Genomic DNA, 19,137 nt, shown 5'->3' with positions numbered 1-19,137 from the left:
AGCTAATTTTGTTATTTCCATCACACCCAATCAACACTTAATTAAATTAATAATTTGTTCTCTTGCTTATGTCTACTTTTATTCATTTTAAACATGAAGGCTCTTGCAATACAAATCATCTAAACCACGCTTTTTTTTTAACTGAATTCAATCCCCCCCCACCTACCCCCCTTCAACTCCCTACCTCCACCCCCACCGCCTTTTCACCTAAGAGGGAGTAGGCAGACATTTGCTTTGGAATCACTACCTCCAAGAGGGGTGGGTATGAAGACCCTGGAGATCACAGGGGAAATATTTAGAAGAGTTGATCTCCTCTGAGTCACCGATAGTAGCCTTCCTCACAAGTTGGGAATAAGATCCCCTGGAATTCCTACTTAGACGTAGCCTTGCTTAGAGTATGGCTGAATAACTTAGAGGTTTTCAGAATGACTTTTCTTTCCTCTCTCCCTCTCCCTCTCTCTTAAAAAAATATAATGGCATAAGAGCCCATTATATTTATGTGGTTCTGAGACTATGAAGCAATGCTTGTGTTGCTCTTTGAACAACAGCTGAGAAGCATCTGTGACAATCACTGAAAGAGCCGAGTGCTAATAGCTGTAATCTTGGAAACTCAATCATGTGGGGCACCCTGGAACACCCTGAGCTTAGCACTGGAAGAGGGACAGGGAGGTTATCCTTCCCTGATGCACCATGGTGGCCTGCACAGGCATTTGGGTCAGTCGTGAACCTGCATCTTCTGTTGGACCGGGTAAGTCCACCACCACCACCATATGGCAGGAAGGAGCAGTGGCAATGGTGGACTCAACAGACTTTAGTGTGACTATTGCAAATATGCAGACAGATGTGCACACCACATCTTGGATATGGAGGCCACTAATGAACCCTTTTGGACTATATAAGTCACTGAAGTTCTTGGGACAATTTAGGGGAAAGCAGAAATTCCAAGAGGAATTTCCACTAATACAGCAGGTGGATGTTTGAGTGATTTATCTCAAATATACTAGCTGTGACCGTGTTTGAATTCTGAGTTCATGGAGCAGTGTACACCAGTTAAATATGGCTTTTCTTTTACAAATTCAAGGTTTGTCAGATGAAACTCAACACAATTATAAAAATTATAAACATCTAATTCCATTGTCTATATCTAGTTCATTTAAATACATGATTTAAACCAGAGAAACTATCCTATAAAATCTCTTCAACAAAGACACATTACACTTATCAGAAAACTCCATTCATACATTTCTAAGACCTCATGAACATAAAATGGTTGTATATAGAGCTGTTTATAATGTGGTTACCTTCATACAGATAAGTAACATGAGTATTTTACCACATTTAAGGCTGAAAAGAATCTTCCAGATATACTCATTTATCTTTATATAAACTACAGAAAACTTCTGTATACCTGGCAATGGGTCAATCTGCTCTTCTGAAACTCTATCTTCTCTTTACAAGACCAGTGCTCTAACCCCTGAGCTATGGGGCCACTGTTATCTTCTCTCTAAAACAAAATTCTACTTAAATTTTTCTCAGTTCAAAGCAACTGTAACCAATGTTCTTTGAGTCAGTAAGGAAAAAAAAATTAAGGATACCTATTATATCACTAATTATTCACATTATAATAGCTCTAAAAAGTAGGCATTATTTATTTTATTGAATGCTATTCCAGGAAGTATAGAAGGCAGATTCCGTAGATTAAAATGATACAAAAATAAAATGTGCATTATAAAAGTCAAGCTAATGAGAAATAAGTATGAGGCGAGACAGAGCCAGGAATGAGGTTAAGACACAAAGTTCATGCTATAAGACTGCATTCAATAGAGATGAGTCAAATTTTATCTAAATTCTCTAGCAGTCAACATGAATCAAAACAATCTTCTCAGTGTGCTGATTTACAATGGCTTTAAAGTTAAAATTAAAGAGAATCACAACTATTTGTGAAACTGATGAGACATTTCTGCTGTGTGAGATGAGAAAGCTAAGTAAGAAAGTTTGAAAAATTTGTCCAACGTCACATAGCTGTCAAGTGCCAGAGACAAGCACTCAGGTCAAATGGATTTTTCATTAGTGATAATGCTTTTTCACTACAATATATCCCACAATATGGTGAACACCATGTTAGAGCTTCAGGATGATCCATGGTGTCATACAGGGGAATGTATAAGCCCTTCTGTAATCAACTAAGAGAAAAATGTGACTTGCCCCTTTAAAGCTAGTGAATAGCATCTATAAAGTATAAGAAGAGAAAAATTTCAAAGTAAATAAAATTTCCCAAGCCTTTGTATATAGTTGACAGTGCTTCAATAGATAAAAATTCTTCTATTCCAAAAGATTTAATATTTTTTGTCATAACATTTATAACTCATTTTAATGTTTCAATGAAATATTATTCAGAACTTGCCTAGGTTATAATAATGTAAAATTACTAATGATATAAATTTGTTTCAGCTGTTTTTCAAAGCTTATCATAAAATCATTAAACTTTCATTAAAATTTTAAAAATAAAATACTTATCTTTATGATAGATAATCATATTTCTATTAAAATTCAATGTTAGCAAAACAATCCTTTTTAATTGAATCAGTTAAATCTCACAACAAAGTCTTGAGATAGACAATGATTTGTTCAAGGTTGCACAGCTAATACATAATGAAACAAAGATTCCAATCTGGGCTCTCAGGTGGACACATGATCTTTCCTTAATTTTATCAGAGATGGGTTGTTATCACTTAAACCAAATACAACTAATAAGGCACCAGGCATGTTATGATCAGAAATACTGAGTAAATCTCTTAGGCTAGATTAGAGCATTCAAAAAATTATATAGCAGCAGATTATATGATCCTGGAGTACTTGCCCTCTTACATCTAGGAATTCTCCCATCAAAGTAGAATGAGAAACTAACTTAGAGCAGGGCAGCAAGGTCACATGCTGGGCTTCTGAAGTCAGGTGAAAAGATCAAACAACACACATACAAACCACAGCATAAACTGTGGCTTCCATCTCAGATACAGAAGAACAGAGTGGAGGAAGTAGAGGGGGTTATTACACCTTGACTACATGAATACATGAATGTGAATACTCCAGGTTGCCATCAGGGTGATAGAATCTTTGAGACCTTCAAAACCCAAAATACAATTTATGGAATTATGATTATAATATTCAAAGTGTAGCCACAAAAGCATAACATGTTTTAAATTAGCAATACTGTATATAACTTTACGTATACAATTGTCACAAAAATATTTGCTTACTATATTTAAGTGAGTTTCTCAATGTCACACAACTAATAAGTGGTGGTGAACCCAGGTCCAAAACAACCATTGTATGTATGTATGTATAAAAAATTGTACAAACAGATTGAAACTGGAAATGATGAGAAAATGGGCTGACCTCTAACTTAGACCAAAATAGTCTGCTATTACTCCAGGACTTCTATAATCTGTTATGTAATTTTTTTCTGTATTTACTCCTTGTGCTCTGGTCTAGTCTAGGAGGTTCGCTCAAATATTGTCTCTGATCACAGCTTGTAGTTTTCTATTCTTGCTCAGAATATTCCACCAAATGAAAATGCTGGCTTCCACGGTTCCTCTATCTAATGAATTACCCTTTACTCAACATTCATCTTAAATGCCACCTTCTTCTTGAAGTCTCTCTTTTAATCACCTCATTTAGGAAAGATCTCCTTATTTCTTCTCTTTCTACCCTGTTCTGAATTCTTTTAACATTTGCCTATACTACACTTAGGGTACCTACCATATGATTGTGATTTATTCTTCCTATTCTACTATACCACAATATCTGATGGCTGGACTGTCTTTTACATTCCTAGAGTCTCCCTGAGTATCTAGTTCAGTGCTCAATTAATAAAATTGTAAGTCAGAGTTTTCTTCTTATTTCCCTCCATATAAGAAAAAAAAAGGAATGTGATCTCAATCTTGACTGAGTTAAGGATAGCAAAGATCCATTTCATAGTTTATTAGTACTGAATCTGAAGCTCTAGGAAACAGTCTCATCAGTCTATCACTTGAATGAGAAATTCCTTCTGTGTGATTAGGCCCGTCCATCATTTAATGGGAGAAAGTCACCTTTTTTTATGTAAGAAGTGAATAGTCACTGAATATTATAAATTTTTTTTTAAAATATATTTTATTGATTCTTCACAGAGAGGAAGGGAGAGAGACAGAGAACCAGAAACATCGATGAGAGCGAAACATCGATCAGCTGCCTCCTGCACACATCCCACTGGGGATGTGCCCGCAACCCAGGTACATGCCCCCGACCGGAATCGAACCCGGGACCCTTCAGTCCGCAGGCCGACGCTCCATCCACTGAGCCAAACCGGTTTCGGCTGTTATAAATTTTTTAAAAGTCATTTAATTCTTCAACTCAAATAAAATCATACTTGAAAACTTGGTTTGTCCCCCGAATATTATAATTTGGACAGCTTCCTCATCAAATGCATGTCTAAAAAAGTATGATAAAAAAATCACTAGATAAAAAACAAAATGTTTAAGTTAGAGAAAGGGTGCCTTAAAAGCCTTATCTGAATCTCATACCTTTTTATTTTATACATCTTCTGTCGATGTTGAGGGGGTGATCCTGTACACTTTGAATTTATAAGGTATGAATAAAAATAAACTTATAAAAAAACATAAAAGATTCAGAGATTTGAGATTTTTGTAGGGTACGAGTATACTTTTAAGTACATACATATTCCTTTATACAATAAACCAAAAGTAGAATTAATTTGAAATGTAGGATCTGAAGGCTTCTGCATCTAAAATCAGAACTTTCAGGAGAAAGTGAAAGATTTTTAAATCACAAAAAAAGAGGACCGCTTTGATAAAAGAAACTGACCTGATGCAATTATCTCAGTTAAGGCTAAAAAGAAATCACATCGGCTAATTCATAAGTAACATCTAACTCATGGAAATCAGGTAGCAATACTGATAAACATCAGAGGTGGATTTAAAATATCCACATGTGGATGTTCTACATCATAAGAATTATTAGAGAGAAAACTTGGAGCAAAAAGAAAAAAAAGATTACAGACTTGCTGCTCCCAAGGCACCCTACAATTATGTTATCAGATCTCTCCTAAGGAGGGATTAGGAGCATAACAAACTTACTTAGAAATTCTCCATTAAGAAATGTATTCATTTGGAAATAGATTACCACTGGTCCTGTTGAAAGGAGAAAAAACAAATAAACCAAATTTTCTTCTGGATGGTCTTTCTCCTGTATGTAAGTCTTAATTAATATGAAGCCTAAGGTTAGAATAATATCTCTTCTTGAACCTGGTATATAATTAAAATGCAAACAGTTAATACAGAATATTTGCATCTTAAACTTCTAAAGTGCCCAGATAAATCATGGTGATTTTGACTAACTATTCTAATTAAGGCACAGTTCAATTTTAGGCCTTAATGACAGTGATATTCTAAAATGTATGACTTTGAAGTTTCTCCATTCTTCAAAATAAGCGTATAGCATCACACATCACCCTGTCATGTGCCTAAACGCTCACCATCTACATTCCTGTTGTGCTATCTTTCAGAATAACGTTACACACTTCTGTCAACTAGTCTAAATTGCTTCCTATAAGTGGTAAGGCTTAAGAACTTGCATTCTTTTTCTGAAACCCACCGTTTTCCACATTAAACAGTAAAGTTCTATAGGAGATTGTTGGACAACATTCAAGTGTTTAATGACTCAAAGCCTACTCAGCTATTCATATACCCTTCATCGAAGTATTCAGAATTTACCAAATACCTAACTATGCACATGTGCTATTAGTTTTTCAACTTATATACTTCAACTTTGATGAGGCATCATTTAATTACAGTGGGTTGCCATGAATGCTTCATTCTGAGACAAGGGGGAAAATGACAATCTAGGGTCTCCATAGACATGTAAATGAGGAGTATATTTGTCAAAGAAAACTTGTGGCTTCTCCCTACTGCATTAACAAAATCTCTAGCTAAAACCAGTTTCCTCACCAGCATTTAATTTCTAAGACAAATACTTTCTTAAATTAAAAAACATTATGACAGAAGGTCATGAAATTAAGTATTAGCTGGAGTCTGGATGAGACAAATTCTAAGCTCTTTTAGTTTCTCAGCTCAAGACAATAATGTGCTGTTTGTTGTTCAAATTTACAGGCACCAAAATGTCTTCTAACTAGAAACTCTTCTTGAGTGGGGTTAGATTAACTTGAGCAACAGAATTTGAAGATAAATGAAAAAATAATATATGGGTGAAATTATTTCATTGTTATTGAACGCTTTAAGTGCTACAGCTTAGTGGTTAAGGGTGTGAACTTTAGAGTTTAAATTTAGACCTCACCATTTAACTAAATTTGTAAAAACTACAGTTATTTAATGTCTTTAAGTTTCAGTTTATTCTTCATCTGTAAACTAGGGATATTAATACTACTTTGATGGAGTTTTTGAGCATTAAATAAGATTCAATACATAATAGGTGCCTAGCACACAATAAATCCTTAATTTAAAAAAAGTATTATACTTTGCTTTTATTGTTTTCTCTCCTGATTTCCTTTCTTCCCAAATGAACTCACCATTTTAAACTTACCACTTACCAATTTGTTTCTTACAAACACAAACTAGAAATATCTTTGATTTGTATCTTATTGGCTCTGAGTTTTGTCTAATAATGAACACCAATATTCACAGGAGGCCCATAGGTTTTAAAAGACTTTTATTAGTAGAAACAACTCAAGCCTGGGCTTAAAGGAACAAAGACAGTCCAAAAAGACAAGAGGTCTTTGAACTCTAAAACCTCTACAAGAAAGAAGCAGGTTGAGGAAAATACAGTTGCCAACACAGGCTACCTTTCAAGGAAAAGAAATAATGATTCAGAGGATAGACCCCAAACCCCAGAGGACTGAGCCAACAACTAAGGAGACTCATCCCTGGTAAGTAGAAGGACTGAGTCCTCAACAGGGAACTTCCAAGCATTTGTCCAAATGGATTTCAGAATTGCTATGGGCGAGTTACTCCTTTATAACCCAATTTTCCCTTTTTTGAACAGGAATTTTATAGCATTATCTTTGCCTGCCCCACCACTTATCTCTTTAGCTCTTTGTTCAATATACTTATCTCTTCAGTTTTTAGAATAGATTGAGAGGAGGAGCTGAATTTAAGGAATTATACCCCAGGACCAGATTTATACACCTGGACCAGATTTTGATGAGATTCTGGATTCAGGCATATAATATGGTACTGGAATGAGACTTTTGCAGGGGTGTTAGGAAAAGGTCGGTATATTTTGCAGGTAGGAGGAAGGTAAATAAACTATGACAGACTGTAGTCTTTTAAAATAAATTGGGAACAGAGAGTGAACAATCCTCTCCTCATCAGGTGGAGATTAATTCCTGTCCTCTTGAGTATGAGCTGAACTTAGTGACTCACTTCTAACTAATAAACAGGGTAAGCATGGTAGTGTTTAATGTCATAAAAGGTGCTGCAGGCTCCTCTTTGCTCTCTCTAGGATACTTTGGAAGAGAACGCTCAAACAGCCTCAGGTAAAAGTCCATGTGGCAAGGTACTCTGGCCTTTTGCCAATACCTATGTGAATGACGCTTGGGACCAGTCGAGCCCTTAGATGACAGCAGCCCTGGCTGATGTCTTGACTGTAGCTTCATAACAGACCTTGAGTTAGACCACTTATCTAAGCTGCTCTGAATTCCTGACCCACAGAAATGATGAGATATTTAAAGCTTGTTGTTTTAAGCTGCTAAATTTTGGGGTAATTAGTTATGTAGCAATAGGTAACTATTACAGGCCACTATATATAATTTCCTTTGGTGAGAAGTTCATTGTTAAACATGGCAGGAAAACAAAATTTTATACTTTCACAAACAAGATTTTAAATTCACTAGCAAAAATCTAGGGGGAAAATGATCAATCCACAATTCTTTTAAACCTTCTTTGTTACTCTCTGGGCTAAAGATTATCACTCTTGCTACATGAATATAGAAATAACAATCTATATATCGTCCTTTCCTCATTATTTTATTAAGTTCCCCAAGGCATAAGTAAAATTGATACTTTTAAGCCAAATCACAAATGAAAATACATAAATATTAAAAATTAGATAATCTACTCAAAGTTATGCTGTCTCTGGTTTAATGGGGAAATTATAAAACAAAAAACTTCACATGGAAATGTAGTGTAGTATTTCTTCCTTTTCAACTTTATAGTTAGAATTGAATGGTCCTTTTTAGAGCACTTCCCAAAGAAATCTCAGTATTTAATAATCCTGCACAAAATCTGAACTTTATCTCATTCTTTCAGTTACTTTTTACTATATATTACATAATCACTGAGCTAATAAGTTAGAGCTTAAAAATGGGGTTTCTTTAGAAGAGAAAATATGTCTATTTTGATCCAAATAATTAACATGTCCTTCAAATATTTCTAAACACAGAAACTTAGTTTCATAAAAGAAGGCACTTAACATTTACTCCTTCATGATGAAGTCTAGTTAATCTCTTTTCCATTGGGAAAGGGTTTATTTAAAGGATAGCTTTAAATTTAAGCTACACTTGTCCTAGCTTGTTTGGCTCAGAGGGCAGAGCCTCAGCTGGGGACTGAAGGGTTGAGGGTTTGATTCTGGTCAAGGTTACATACCTTGGTTGCAGGCTTGATTCCTGGTCCCGGTGGGGGCATGTGCGGGAGGCAACTCATCAATCAATGTGTCTCTCTCACATCTATGTTTCTCTCTTTATGTTTCTCCCCCTCCCTTCCACTCTCTCTAAAAAATTCAATGGAAAAATATCTTCAGGTGAGGATTAACACACACACAAAATAGTAATAACAAAATAAATTTAGCTATACTTAAATTTCTCAAAGCTTGCACTGTTTTTATAACTTGTACTTGCTTTTTATCTAGGCCACTAGTATAGAAGAATTGCTCAGAGTGGAATTCCCCTTTGGCTTTGGACTTAACCTCTGTGATTAAATTAACAAGGGCACAACAAAAATCATTTACCAGGGCCACCCCAGGCAGTTCTATGTCTCGGTGCTTATTTTAGTACCTAAGTTGGAAACCTAATATAACCCTAACCTGGGCATCATGTGTCTATGTGTGCTGAACTCCATCTGCCTTAAGGGGACCATGGCCTTCATTTTACATAAAGTTATGAATTAATTTTGCATCTTAAATTAAGCTGTTCTCTCATTTTCTATTACTTATACATGACCTTTGAAATTCCACTAAGGGTAAAAAAACTTGAATATAATTTGTAAGGTTTGGATACTACTGAGCAGACAGAATTTTCATCTTGAGTTTAGATTGTAGTCTACTTGTAATCTAATTAGTTTGGTGTGTATGCATGCACGTGTGTCTGCATTAGATATATGTAACATGAGGCTGCCCAATCTCAGACCTCAAAAACCTTACGTCTTCCTATGCTGCTCTGATTGTCAAGGTACCCAAAGGAAGAAGAAAATATGTGCATGAGATATACCTCACTCCTTTCTTGGTTTCTGACACTTCAGTAATGACTTTTATTTCTTCAGAGATATTCAGTCTGAATTGGATGTCGTTTAGCTCAGAAGCATCTTTCAATGAAGCATTACACTCAGAAATCACCCAAAGAAAATTGACACCACCAAGACAATACTATTTTGTTATTAAAGCCTTGCAAATTAAATATTTAAATTAGGTGTGCATTTTGCTTCTGCAAGATTGGGGGCAACTAATCACTCTTCTTCCATCCCTCTTCTAAACTGAGAGTTAAGATACCTCCGACCTCATTCTATCAAGGTTTCCAAAGAAGAAGAAAAAGGATAGCCTTCTTATTATTTCAACTCACAGGACTTTGCAAGATCTGAGTAACTCGTTTCCTCTGTTCCATCATATTGAAGTCTTGTCGTAGATCAGGAGACATGTTCCTCTCTCTGATGTATTCTGGATCATTTTCATTGATGCGGTCAAAATACCTCTCTTTGTGAGGCATGCTGGGAGGAGGAGGAGTAGTGATCACGCCTTGGCTGGCATCTGAACTCATGCTTCAAGCCTGCTGATTCCCCTTATCTGTATTAATAAACACAAAGAAGGACATTAATGGTAAGGTAAATTCATTATGAAGTTAAAATTTACATGGGTCAAGCAGAACCTCCTCCCTCCCCCAGCCCCTAGAGTTAAGTGGTAGCTTTCTTTAAAAAGTAACTTCTCAAAAAAATATCAGATCAATTTTTTAATTAAGGTAAAAAATGTCTTAGATTGTAATGCTAAATTGGAAATTGATATTTTCAGAGCTAATGGAAGCTTGTGGTTCAATTTTAATAATGTGACCAACTGCTGTTCAATTTTTAAAGAAAGTAATGATCAAAATACATACGCCACATCTAAAATGGTAAATTTTCACCATTAGTGAGTACTGTCAGTAGAGCTCTTTTTTCTCAGTTATGATTTTGTTAGACAAAACTTTGGCCAGATTTAAGACTCACTACATTTTGTAGTGAATATAATTTACTGACATGAGAGAAACATGCTTTAAGATTTTTAAATGATTCAACAAGTTCCCAGGGAAAATGTAGGAATTACTAAGAGTGCTAGATTACATAACTTCAGCAAGATGGTACTTCAAAAATCCAAGTAAAGAAACAATGAAAAGCTATTCAAAAACCACATGAACAGCTGATTCACTTAATTATCATGATTATCACTGATACCAAGGATTAGTCTTGATTTCATGCTAGGGAAACAAATTCATTTGGGCTTTGCTACAACTGAGCACCTAACTAACTATAGCTAGATCAACAGGATAGTCATTTAATAGTCCTCCCTCACGCCCACCTGGGATCTCTGTGTTGGAAGTTGAAGTCATCTAGCTTGGTGCTTTTCAAGTTGTCTATGGTGGACTTCTCCAACTTACTGTGAGCCAATATTTTTGTAAAATACTAAATTATGCATTTAGATGTCTTGGCAATGTCAAACTGCAATAAGTTTCTAAACACATAATATCAGTCTGTACTTGTCACAGACAGTCCAATGTGCAGACTGGTACTAGATCCTGAACCACACTTAGAGGAGCAATGACCTAGCAGAGAGCAATAGTCACTGCCAACTAAAGGAATGCTTCCTCAAGTTTTTAGAAGTGACATGGTAGTAAGCCTAAATCAAGAGAAAGGAAGACCACTGATGGTGTATTCCTTTTCCTAGTTGTTCTTTTGAACTGAGTATAGAAAATGTGAAAATGTGCAAGAAGGAACCAGAAAAGGAAACAAAAAAGAATTGTAAAAATGGATTTGCTTAACATAATTTTCTCTACGGATCGTGACTTCCACTCATACAACTTGTTCAGTATTAATGACTGGGTAACAAAAGACCATTCTGACTAACTACAAAGTGGCATTTTTTAAAATATATTTTATTGACTTTTCATAGAGAGGAAGGGAGAGGGATAGAGAGTCAGAAACATCGATGAGAGAGAAGCATCAATCAGCTGCCTCCTGCACACCCCCTACTGGGGATGTGCCCGCAACCAAGGTACATGCCCTTGACCGGAATCGAACCTGGGACTCTTCAGTCCCCAGGTCGACGCTCTATCCAGTGAGCCAAACCGGCTGGGGCGAAAGTGGCATTTTTTAAGTAATTATTTGTCTGGTGGGAAGAATCACTTCTTAATAAGGGGAATTAAATGTAAAACATCCAAGTATTCTTTTTCCATTTATGTCAAAATCTAAGGGGAGAGAAGTTTCTGTGGACCCACAACTCTGCAAATTCCACAACCTCAAAGTCCCAACGGAACACTTTTCTAGTTAGATCCAGAAGGGGAAAGGCAAAAAAGGTCATATTCATCTTAGAGATCTGAATCCCTGATAAAGACCAGGGACATCTGGTCTCACCTTTTAAACACAGTTAACAACCAAATTAGTCTTCTGTGATAGATTTCATCTCTAAAGCTGCCTTGACCCAACTTAGCCCACGCAAACTTATGATAAGACATTAAAACTTCTTGTATTAATTCTGGTCTTAGAAGTGTAAACTCATTGTTTAAAAATAATTTTTTGCAAAACACATTGAAATTATTTCCTTCTTCTTGCCAACATTAATTTCATATACAACATTCTGTAAGCTATCTAAATTACTTTAGTGTACTACACTGAAAATTCAGGAAATATCGCTTAAAAAAACACTTTATATGATACCAGTTAGATGAAATTCTGATTTTGTGACTAGAAATCAATTAATCAGTGAAAAAAATGTAAAAAATGAGCTTTTATATAATTGAGCCTTCCACATCCTAAGTCATTATTTTAAAAATTGAAAGAAAAAACAATTAAAGAATGAGTGATAATTAAATGTGTTCTTCAATGTTTTTTTTTAAAATTTCTTCTTTTTATACAACATCTACTACTAGTGGAATAACTCTGGCCATATTATATTCTTCAAAAATTTGGGGTTTTTTGTATTGCTATTAGTTTGGCTTACCAACCTATGGTCTTTACCATTATCTTGCTATATATAAAAAAAAAGTGGTATACAGAGCACCAACTGTAAAAAACCTTTCCTTTTTTTCATATCCAGCTGGGTTATCACATGTCTAGAGGCCTAATCAATCTTTGGGACATTATTTTCTTAGTAGCTGTTTATTATGTCATGCTGACTTTTAAATGGCCAACTACAGACTAAGTGAGTACTTGATTAATAACTGGGATATCACTTAACAAAGAAATCAATTCTATTTCATTTTCCACAGTAGGCCACTGGCTTAAGCCATTTTTAAAAGACAGTCCACAAATATTGCCTTTAGTTGGATTCTACCTATTTCTTAATTCCAAAAGCACTATTTAGTTTAATGAAGAATAGGGTTAGATAACAAGTTTGTGATGTTTATAAAATAATTTTATGAAAACACAGCAAAAAGTAAAGAATTGTGGTAGATTCATTTCATTTTCCCAGCATTGGTTTAAGAAGCTGATAAGTGAAACATTAATAAGTAAAAGCTTATAGTTTGAAGAAATCGTTATGATTAACACATATTTCGAGTAAGGTAAAGAGAAAGCTACTTCTAACCACCTACTTAAATAATAAAAGAACATACTATATGTGTATAACACTTTGTAGTTTATACCATCTCTTAAATCTTTCTGATTTTATCTTTGCAGCTATAAGTTCAGGTTGATAATTGAGTTGTTCAGTGGATTAAGAATCATACCTCAATTCATATTGCTTATGTCTGGGGCAATATTCCAAGTAATGATTTTCTGTCTCCTAGTTCACTTTACAATGACACATACTTTTTCACATATCATAAAACATAAGAGGACTCCAAAATTTTGAAACATTTAGTCTACATTCTGTCCTGAATATTTAATAATTGGAGCTTATGGCATTTATAAAAAAATGAGGAAATGACACCAAAAAAAGGTAAATAAGATTAGAAATGACTCACCACACTCTGACCTTTTTAAAACTTCAAAAGCTCATTATTTAACTTGGCTTTTTAAAAGAAGAAGTTTCAAAGTTTTATGCACATGGAATAAGAATTGGGAATTTATATAAAGGATATAGAATAAAGAATAAAAATAGTGCCGAGGCCGGTTTGGCTCAGTGGATGGAGCGTCGGCCTGCGGACTGAAGGGTCCCGGGTTCGATTCCGGTCGGGGGCATGTACCTGGGTTGTGGGCACATCCCCAGTGGGAGATGTGCGGGAGGCAGCTGATCGATGTTTCTCTCCCATCGATGTTTCTAACTCTCTATCTCTCTCCCTTTCTCTCTATAAAGAAATCAATAAAATATACTTTAAAAAAAAGAATAAGAATAGTAACTTCTCCTTTTACATAGATTTTAAGCCAATCATAAGCACAACTGATTATCTGCAATTCTGTACACCAAGTACTACAGATTGAACTGTATTTCAAAGTTTGAAAACGTTCAGGATCCACAAGATTATCTGAACATAAACAAAATTCAGAAAAATATGGGAGAAGTTTGCAGCATTATTTTCAATAGCCAAGATAATAGAAACAAACTAAGTGTTGATGAATGAACAGATTTTAAAAAATGTAATATATATACAACAGAGTACTATTCAGCCATAACGAGAAGGAAATCCTGCCACTTTCAACAACATGGGTGGACCTTGCGGGCATTATGCTAAAGTGACGTAAGATAGATAGACAAAACCCCGTACATGAAATGTTCAAAGCTGCACTATTCACAACAGCCAAAAGGTGGAACCAACTCAAATTCCCTCAACTGATGAATGGATAAACAACAAATGTAGTTTTATCCACATAATGGAATATTATTCAGGGGAAGGCGGGATGAGGAGAGACTGCTTAATGAGTACTAGAATTTCTGTTTGGGGTGATGAAAAAGTTCTGATTCTAGAGAGTGTGATGGCTGCACAACATTGTGAATATACTTAATGCCACTAAATTGCACACTTTAAAATGGTTAAAATAGTAAATTTTATGTTCTGTGTATTTTACCACAATAAAAAAATGAACTCAAAATGAATCACAAACTGAAGTGTAAAACTATAAAACTTTTAGAAAAAAAGTAAGAGAAAATCTTCAGATCTAGAGCCAGCAGAATTCTTAGATTTGACACAAAACCATGACCTATAAAGGAAAAATGATATATTAGACTTTACCAAAATTTAAAATATTTGTCTGCAAAAATCTGTTAAGATTAAAATAACAAGCTACAGACCATGAGAAAAAATCTGCGAACCACAGATCCTACAAAGGACTAGTATTATGATATATAAGAAACTCTAAAAACTTAACAGTTAAAAAATAAAAGAATTCAATTAGAATAGGAGAGTCTTACATCTTTACTATACCTTACATCTTTACTATACCTTACTATACTTTACATGCCTTACAAGAAGAATGTTTTAAGAGAAGTAAATGATAGATTCTAGTTCCTCTTAACCCTGAACAACAAAACCTAACATAAATATTTCTGTTTTCAGGTGCTATGTCAAACAACTCAGTTTGCAGGCTCCTTCTCTTTAAAATGATCTAATCCTATTTTGAGTGCCACACCACTGCTATACACAGTCAGGCTTCCTAGGCTTCGGGGCAATATAAACCAGAGCAAACCAGTATAAACTCTATTACAAAAAAAATCAGTCTTTTAACAGTGTTCTCTGAATTGAAAATGCTGTGGAAAATAGATTTTTTTTAAAGTAATGTTATAAAACTTGTCAGCACTATGCGTTTCCTCTGGCCATGCAGATTAGACACAAGATATCAAGCATAAACAAAATTCTAGTTTTAAAAATGTTATCCAAATATTTATGCAGTAACTATTCAACATGTATGTTTAAAGAACATTAGGTTCAAGACACAAATAGATGGAATACCCTAGAATGGTAGCTTTCAAACTTCTAAAAAATGGCAATCAGCAATAGAAATATACTTTGTTATAATCACATAAAATACATGAGATATATGACAGATAAATTCATGACATGATACTTTCTCTTACTATGTGGTATATTCTAATATTTTCAGTTTTAAAAAAATGTGGGTCAAACTGATTCATAATCTGCTAGTGAGTTGTGCCCCAGAGTTTGAAAAACACTATCCTAGAAATTCAAGTGATGGTCAGATGGGAAACAGAAAAAGGAAAAGAAGGGGTGGGGGGAGGGAGAGAGGACAGAGGAGTGAGGAGAGAGAGAGAGAGTTGGTGAACAAGGGGAAAATGAATATGTGCTAAAGAGATAGAGGAAAATAAATGATTCCTTGATTTATATATTTTAAATGTTTATGACAGTTTATAGAAATAGGTCTTAGTGATTTGTGGGATAATTAAATTCTCCTCCATTTGGTCACTTAGGAAGTGCCATCTGTATAACTCAATGTCAGATTTTTTTCCCCCTTATCCTCTTTTATTGTCCAGTTCAATTGTCCAGATCTCTTTGCTCATGTTTGTAGTCCTCATAGTGGTAGAATGCTCCATAAGTGGCAGCTGAATTGAATTATTTTACTATATCACAGCTTCTAAATAAATCTGGTTTCTATTATTTCTAGTCTGGGAATGGTAAACAAAATCTTATGAAAAGTTATTACTTATGAAACGTCTTTCCAAACTTAAAATTCTTGGCAGTCTTAACAGCTTTCTATAGAATATAAGCAACAAGATGGCTCTACTTTCAAGTACCAGGCCTAATGTTCTATATTTAAAACAATAATCAGATATGCCAAGACTTCAGAAGGACATTTGGTAACAACAGCTTGTTTACTGAGTTAGAATTTTTCTTAATGAAAGTTACTATAACACTGTGAAGGTATTTAAAGTTCTAGGAAACAAACTGGACTCAGCACAAACTATGACAAGTCACATCCTCATATTGGTCAGTGAAATTTTATTCATTTTAAATTCGAAAAGAAATGAAGTAGTCTCAACTGGTAGCCAAATTTTTATATATAACTGACATGAAATCAATAGATCTGAAAAAGTAGATAAAAGTCAAGGAAAATGTAAAACAAATAAATCGGCATTGAGTATAACTGATCAATACAAATATCACTTTCTAAGTGCCCAATGGAAGATTTAATTATCCCACAAAGCATTTATTGCTATAATGCTATTGATCCTATGACAGCTGTCTTGGAATATTCCAAGATCGCATTGTATAGATGAGATAAAATTATACTCAGAGATGTTTAGTGCTTTTTCTAAAGCTATAATGCTCAAGCACCAGATGACTACTATGTCTTAATAAGAGGTTATCAAAATGACATTGATTGTGCTCTAGGTAATAATAAATGATGTTCAAGTTTACACTTTTACCACTCAAGTTAATTTGGCATCATTTTGAAAGAGTCGATGGCCTTTAACTATTTATAATGAAGAAAACCAACCCTCAGAAAAAGATTATGTTGGTAGCATCCCCACTTATAATAAAAAAAAATTGAGGTTTCATAATTTGCCTCAGATAACCAAATGCTCTTCAAATGAGGAATTATTCGTGGTTACAGATATTAATAGGTGTGGAAGAGTTGACAAAAAAAAAATGGAATAGCTCCAAGGACTGTCATTTCCCAAAAGTATACATAGCTATTACAACCTTGATTATGGCCTTTCTTTATTGTGATGCCTGGAAATATAGGATCACAATATTCAGCACCAAAATATATGTAGTAAATGTTCTCAAAGTAGTAAAATTAAAAAACATGTAGGGCTATAAAAATGTAGAACTGTAACTCTGTCTGGCCTACTGCCAAAATCTTAAGATGGATCCAAATCATTTTAAAATTTCTGAACCCTTTTTGTTGTTTTGACATGATCTGTTAAGTATTATCTTTAAAATAAAAGTATAAATTATAATGTTCAATTTAAAAGTCTAGGGAACAATGAATCTACAGTTGATTAGTAAAAGATATTAATCTGAGTCTTAGTTAAAAATTCAATTTAAAGAAAAAATACTAACAATAACAAAATAAACTAGTAGCAGTAACAACAACCCATTACATTACTAACTGTCCTATACTTAATGGAAGTTGACAGTTGGATCAGCATTCATTTAAAAAAACAACAACAGAGAAAAGAAAAATTGGAGGGCACAACTATGAGAGTATTTTGGTTTCTGACTTTGTCTTATAAATAAAAATAACACTGTGAACTGATAAACTATTTCAACAAACATGAAAAATACATCCTGTACTTGTACAATTGGGACATATAGTAGTAGTTACATGCAATCATAATATACATAGTTCAAAATGTAAGTGCAGAGCAAAAATTTCAAGTAGGTGCTTGCTAGAGCAACGATCAGCAGGGTGTTTCAAAGACCATAGGCATTCACTGCTGTATTAAGCAGAGGATGAATCTAACCCAGCCGTGGGCAAAATACAGCCCGCGGGCCGGATCCGGCCCGTTTGAAATGAATAAAACTAAAAAAGAAAAAAGACCATACCCTTTTATGTAATGATGTTTACTTTGAATTTATATTAGTTCACACAAACACTCCATCCATGCTTTTGTTCCGGCCCTCGGTCCAGTTTAAGAACCCATTGTGGCCCTCGAGTCAAAAGTTTGCCCACCCCTGATCTAACCTCTTTCTTACTAAAGTGCCAATAAGTGATGAAGAATATTTCATTGATCAACATTACTTGTGAGCTGGATTTCTATATTTGAAGAGTAAGGGTTAGGGAGAAGAGAGGCAGTTACTTGCTTAGACATTGGTAGGAATGGAAGAAACATTCACTGGTAACTTGAAAAAAAAATCCTTCATTACAAATTTACCAATGATAATGGCCATGCAAAGGGCAGAGTTACAAATTTGAAAACATGTATAAAGAGTTCAGAGGAAATGTATTTTCTAAAGTCCAAGCTCAATCATTACCCAGACTTAGCTCAAATTGTTCCCAATATGAATCATTTGGAAAAGCAAACAAGAAATGGATTTTTCAATAAACTAACATATCCTATCTAATAAAAGAGAAACATGGTAATTGGCATACGACCGCTACCCTTCCCATTGGCTAATCAGGGAGATATGCAAATTAACTGCCAGCCAAGATGGCGGCCGGCAGCCAGGCAGCTTAAACTGAACATGAGGCTTGCTTGCTTCAGTGACGAAGGACTGCAACGTTCCCCGCCTGCCTTGCCGGCCTCTGAGCTTGCAGTTTAAGAAACATTGTAACAGATATAGAAGCTAAACAAAACCCCAGAAACCAGCTTTCAGCCAGCTGGGATCTCAGAGGTGGAGTTGATACAGAGTTTCGATTATAGAATTAAAACAAACCAGATACCTGCTTTCAGGAGCGGAGGCCTAAGAGCTGCAGCCTCAGAGCTAAAGGTGGCCCAGAATAAAAAAAGAAAAAAAAAAGCAAGCATTCTCATTCTGAAGTTTAAAATTTTCCTTGCTTCTTTATCATATTTCCTTTAGGTCTACCAAAAGGAGTAATGTCTTCCTACACTTTGGTTTTATAATATTTTCTTTTATTCATTTTAATAGACCATCTTTTGACTTCTATTATTTAATTTTGGAAAAAATAATTTACTTATCCTACTGTATCGCAAGCCTCTGTAAAATATTAACTGTATATATTTTTGTCTCCATCCACTGGGGCCATGAAATACCTTATATCTCATAGGCACTCAGTATGCATGCATTATACCTTTATTAAAGGTGCA

At 34.7% G+C, this 19,137-nt stretch overlaps 1 protein-coding gene across 5 annotated transcripts in view; it reads right to left on the bottom strand.

The window, feature by feature from the left end:
* Positions 1–19,137, bottom strand: part of ADD3 (adducin 3) — a 121,796-nt gene that overhangs the window by 18,747 nt on the left and 83,912 nt on the right. For 4 of the 5 annotated variants that reach the window (XM_006778699.2, XM_006778701.2, XM_006778700.2 and 1 more), the window contains exon 2: positions 9,845–10,065. In XM_006778699.2, coding sequence (XP_006778762.1) covers positions 9,845–10,039 — 195 coding nt within the window. In that variant the 5' untranslated portion in view covers positions 10,040–10,065. Of the gene's footprint in view, positions 1–5,135; positions 5,190–9,844; positions 10,066–19,137 lie in introns of those variants that run through there. The other variant, XM_015557991.1, reaches the window with a different exon arrangement.

This window comes from Myotis davidii, unplaced genomic scaffold (assembly GCF_000327345.1).
Source record: "Myotis davidii unplaced genomic scaffold, ASM32734v1 scaffold107, whole genome shotgun sequence".
In the NCBI taxonomy this organism is placed as follows: Eukaryota; Metazoa; Chordata; class Mammalia; order Chiroptera; family Vespertilionidae; genus Myotis; species Myotis davidii.
Note: the sequence above shows the minus strand (reverse complement) of the source record. Positions and strands in the feature narration are given on the sequence as shown.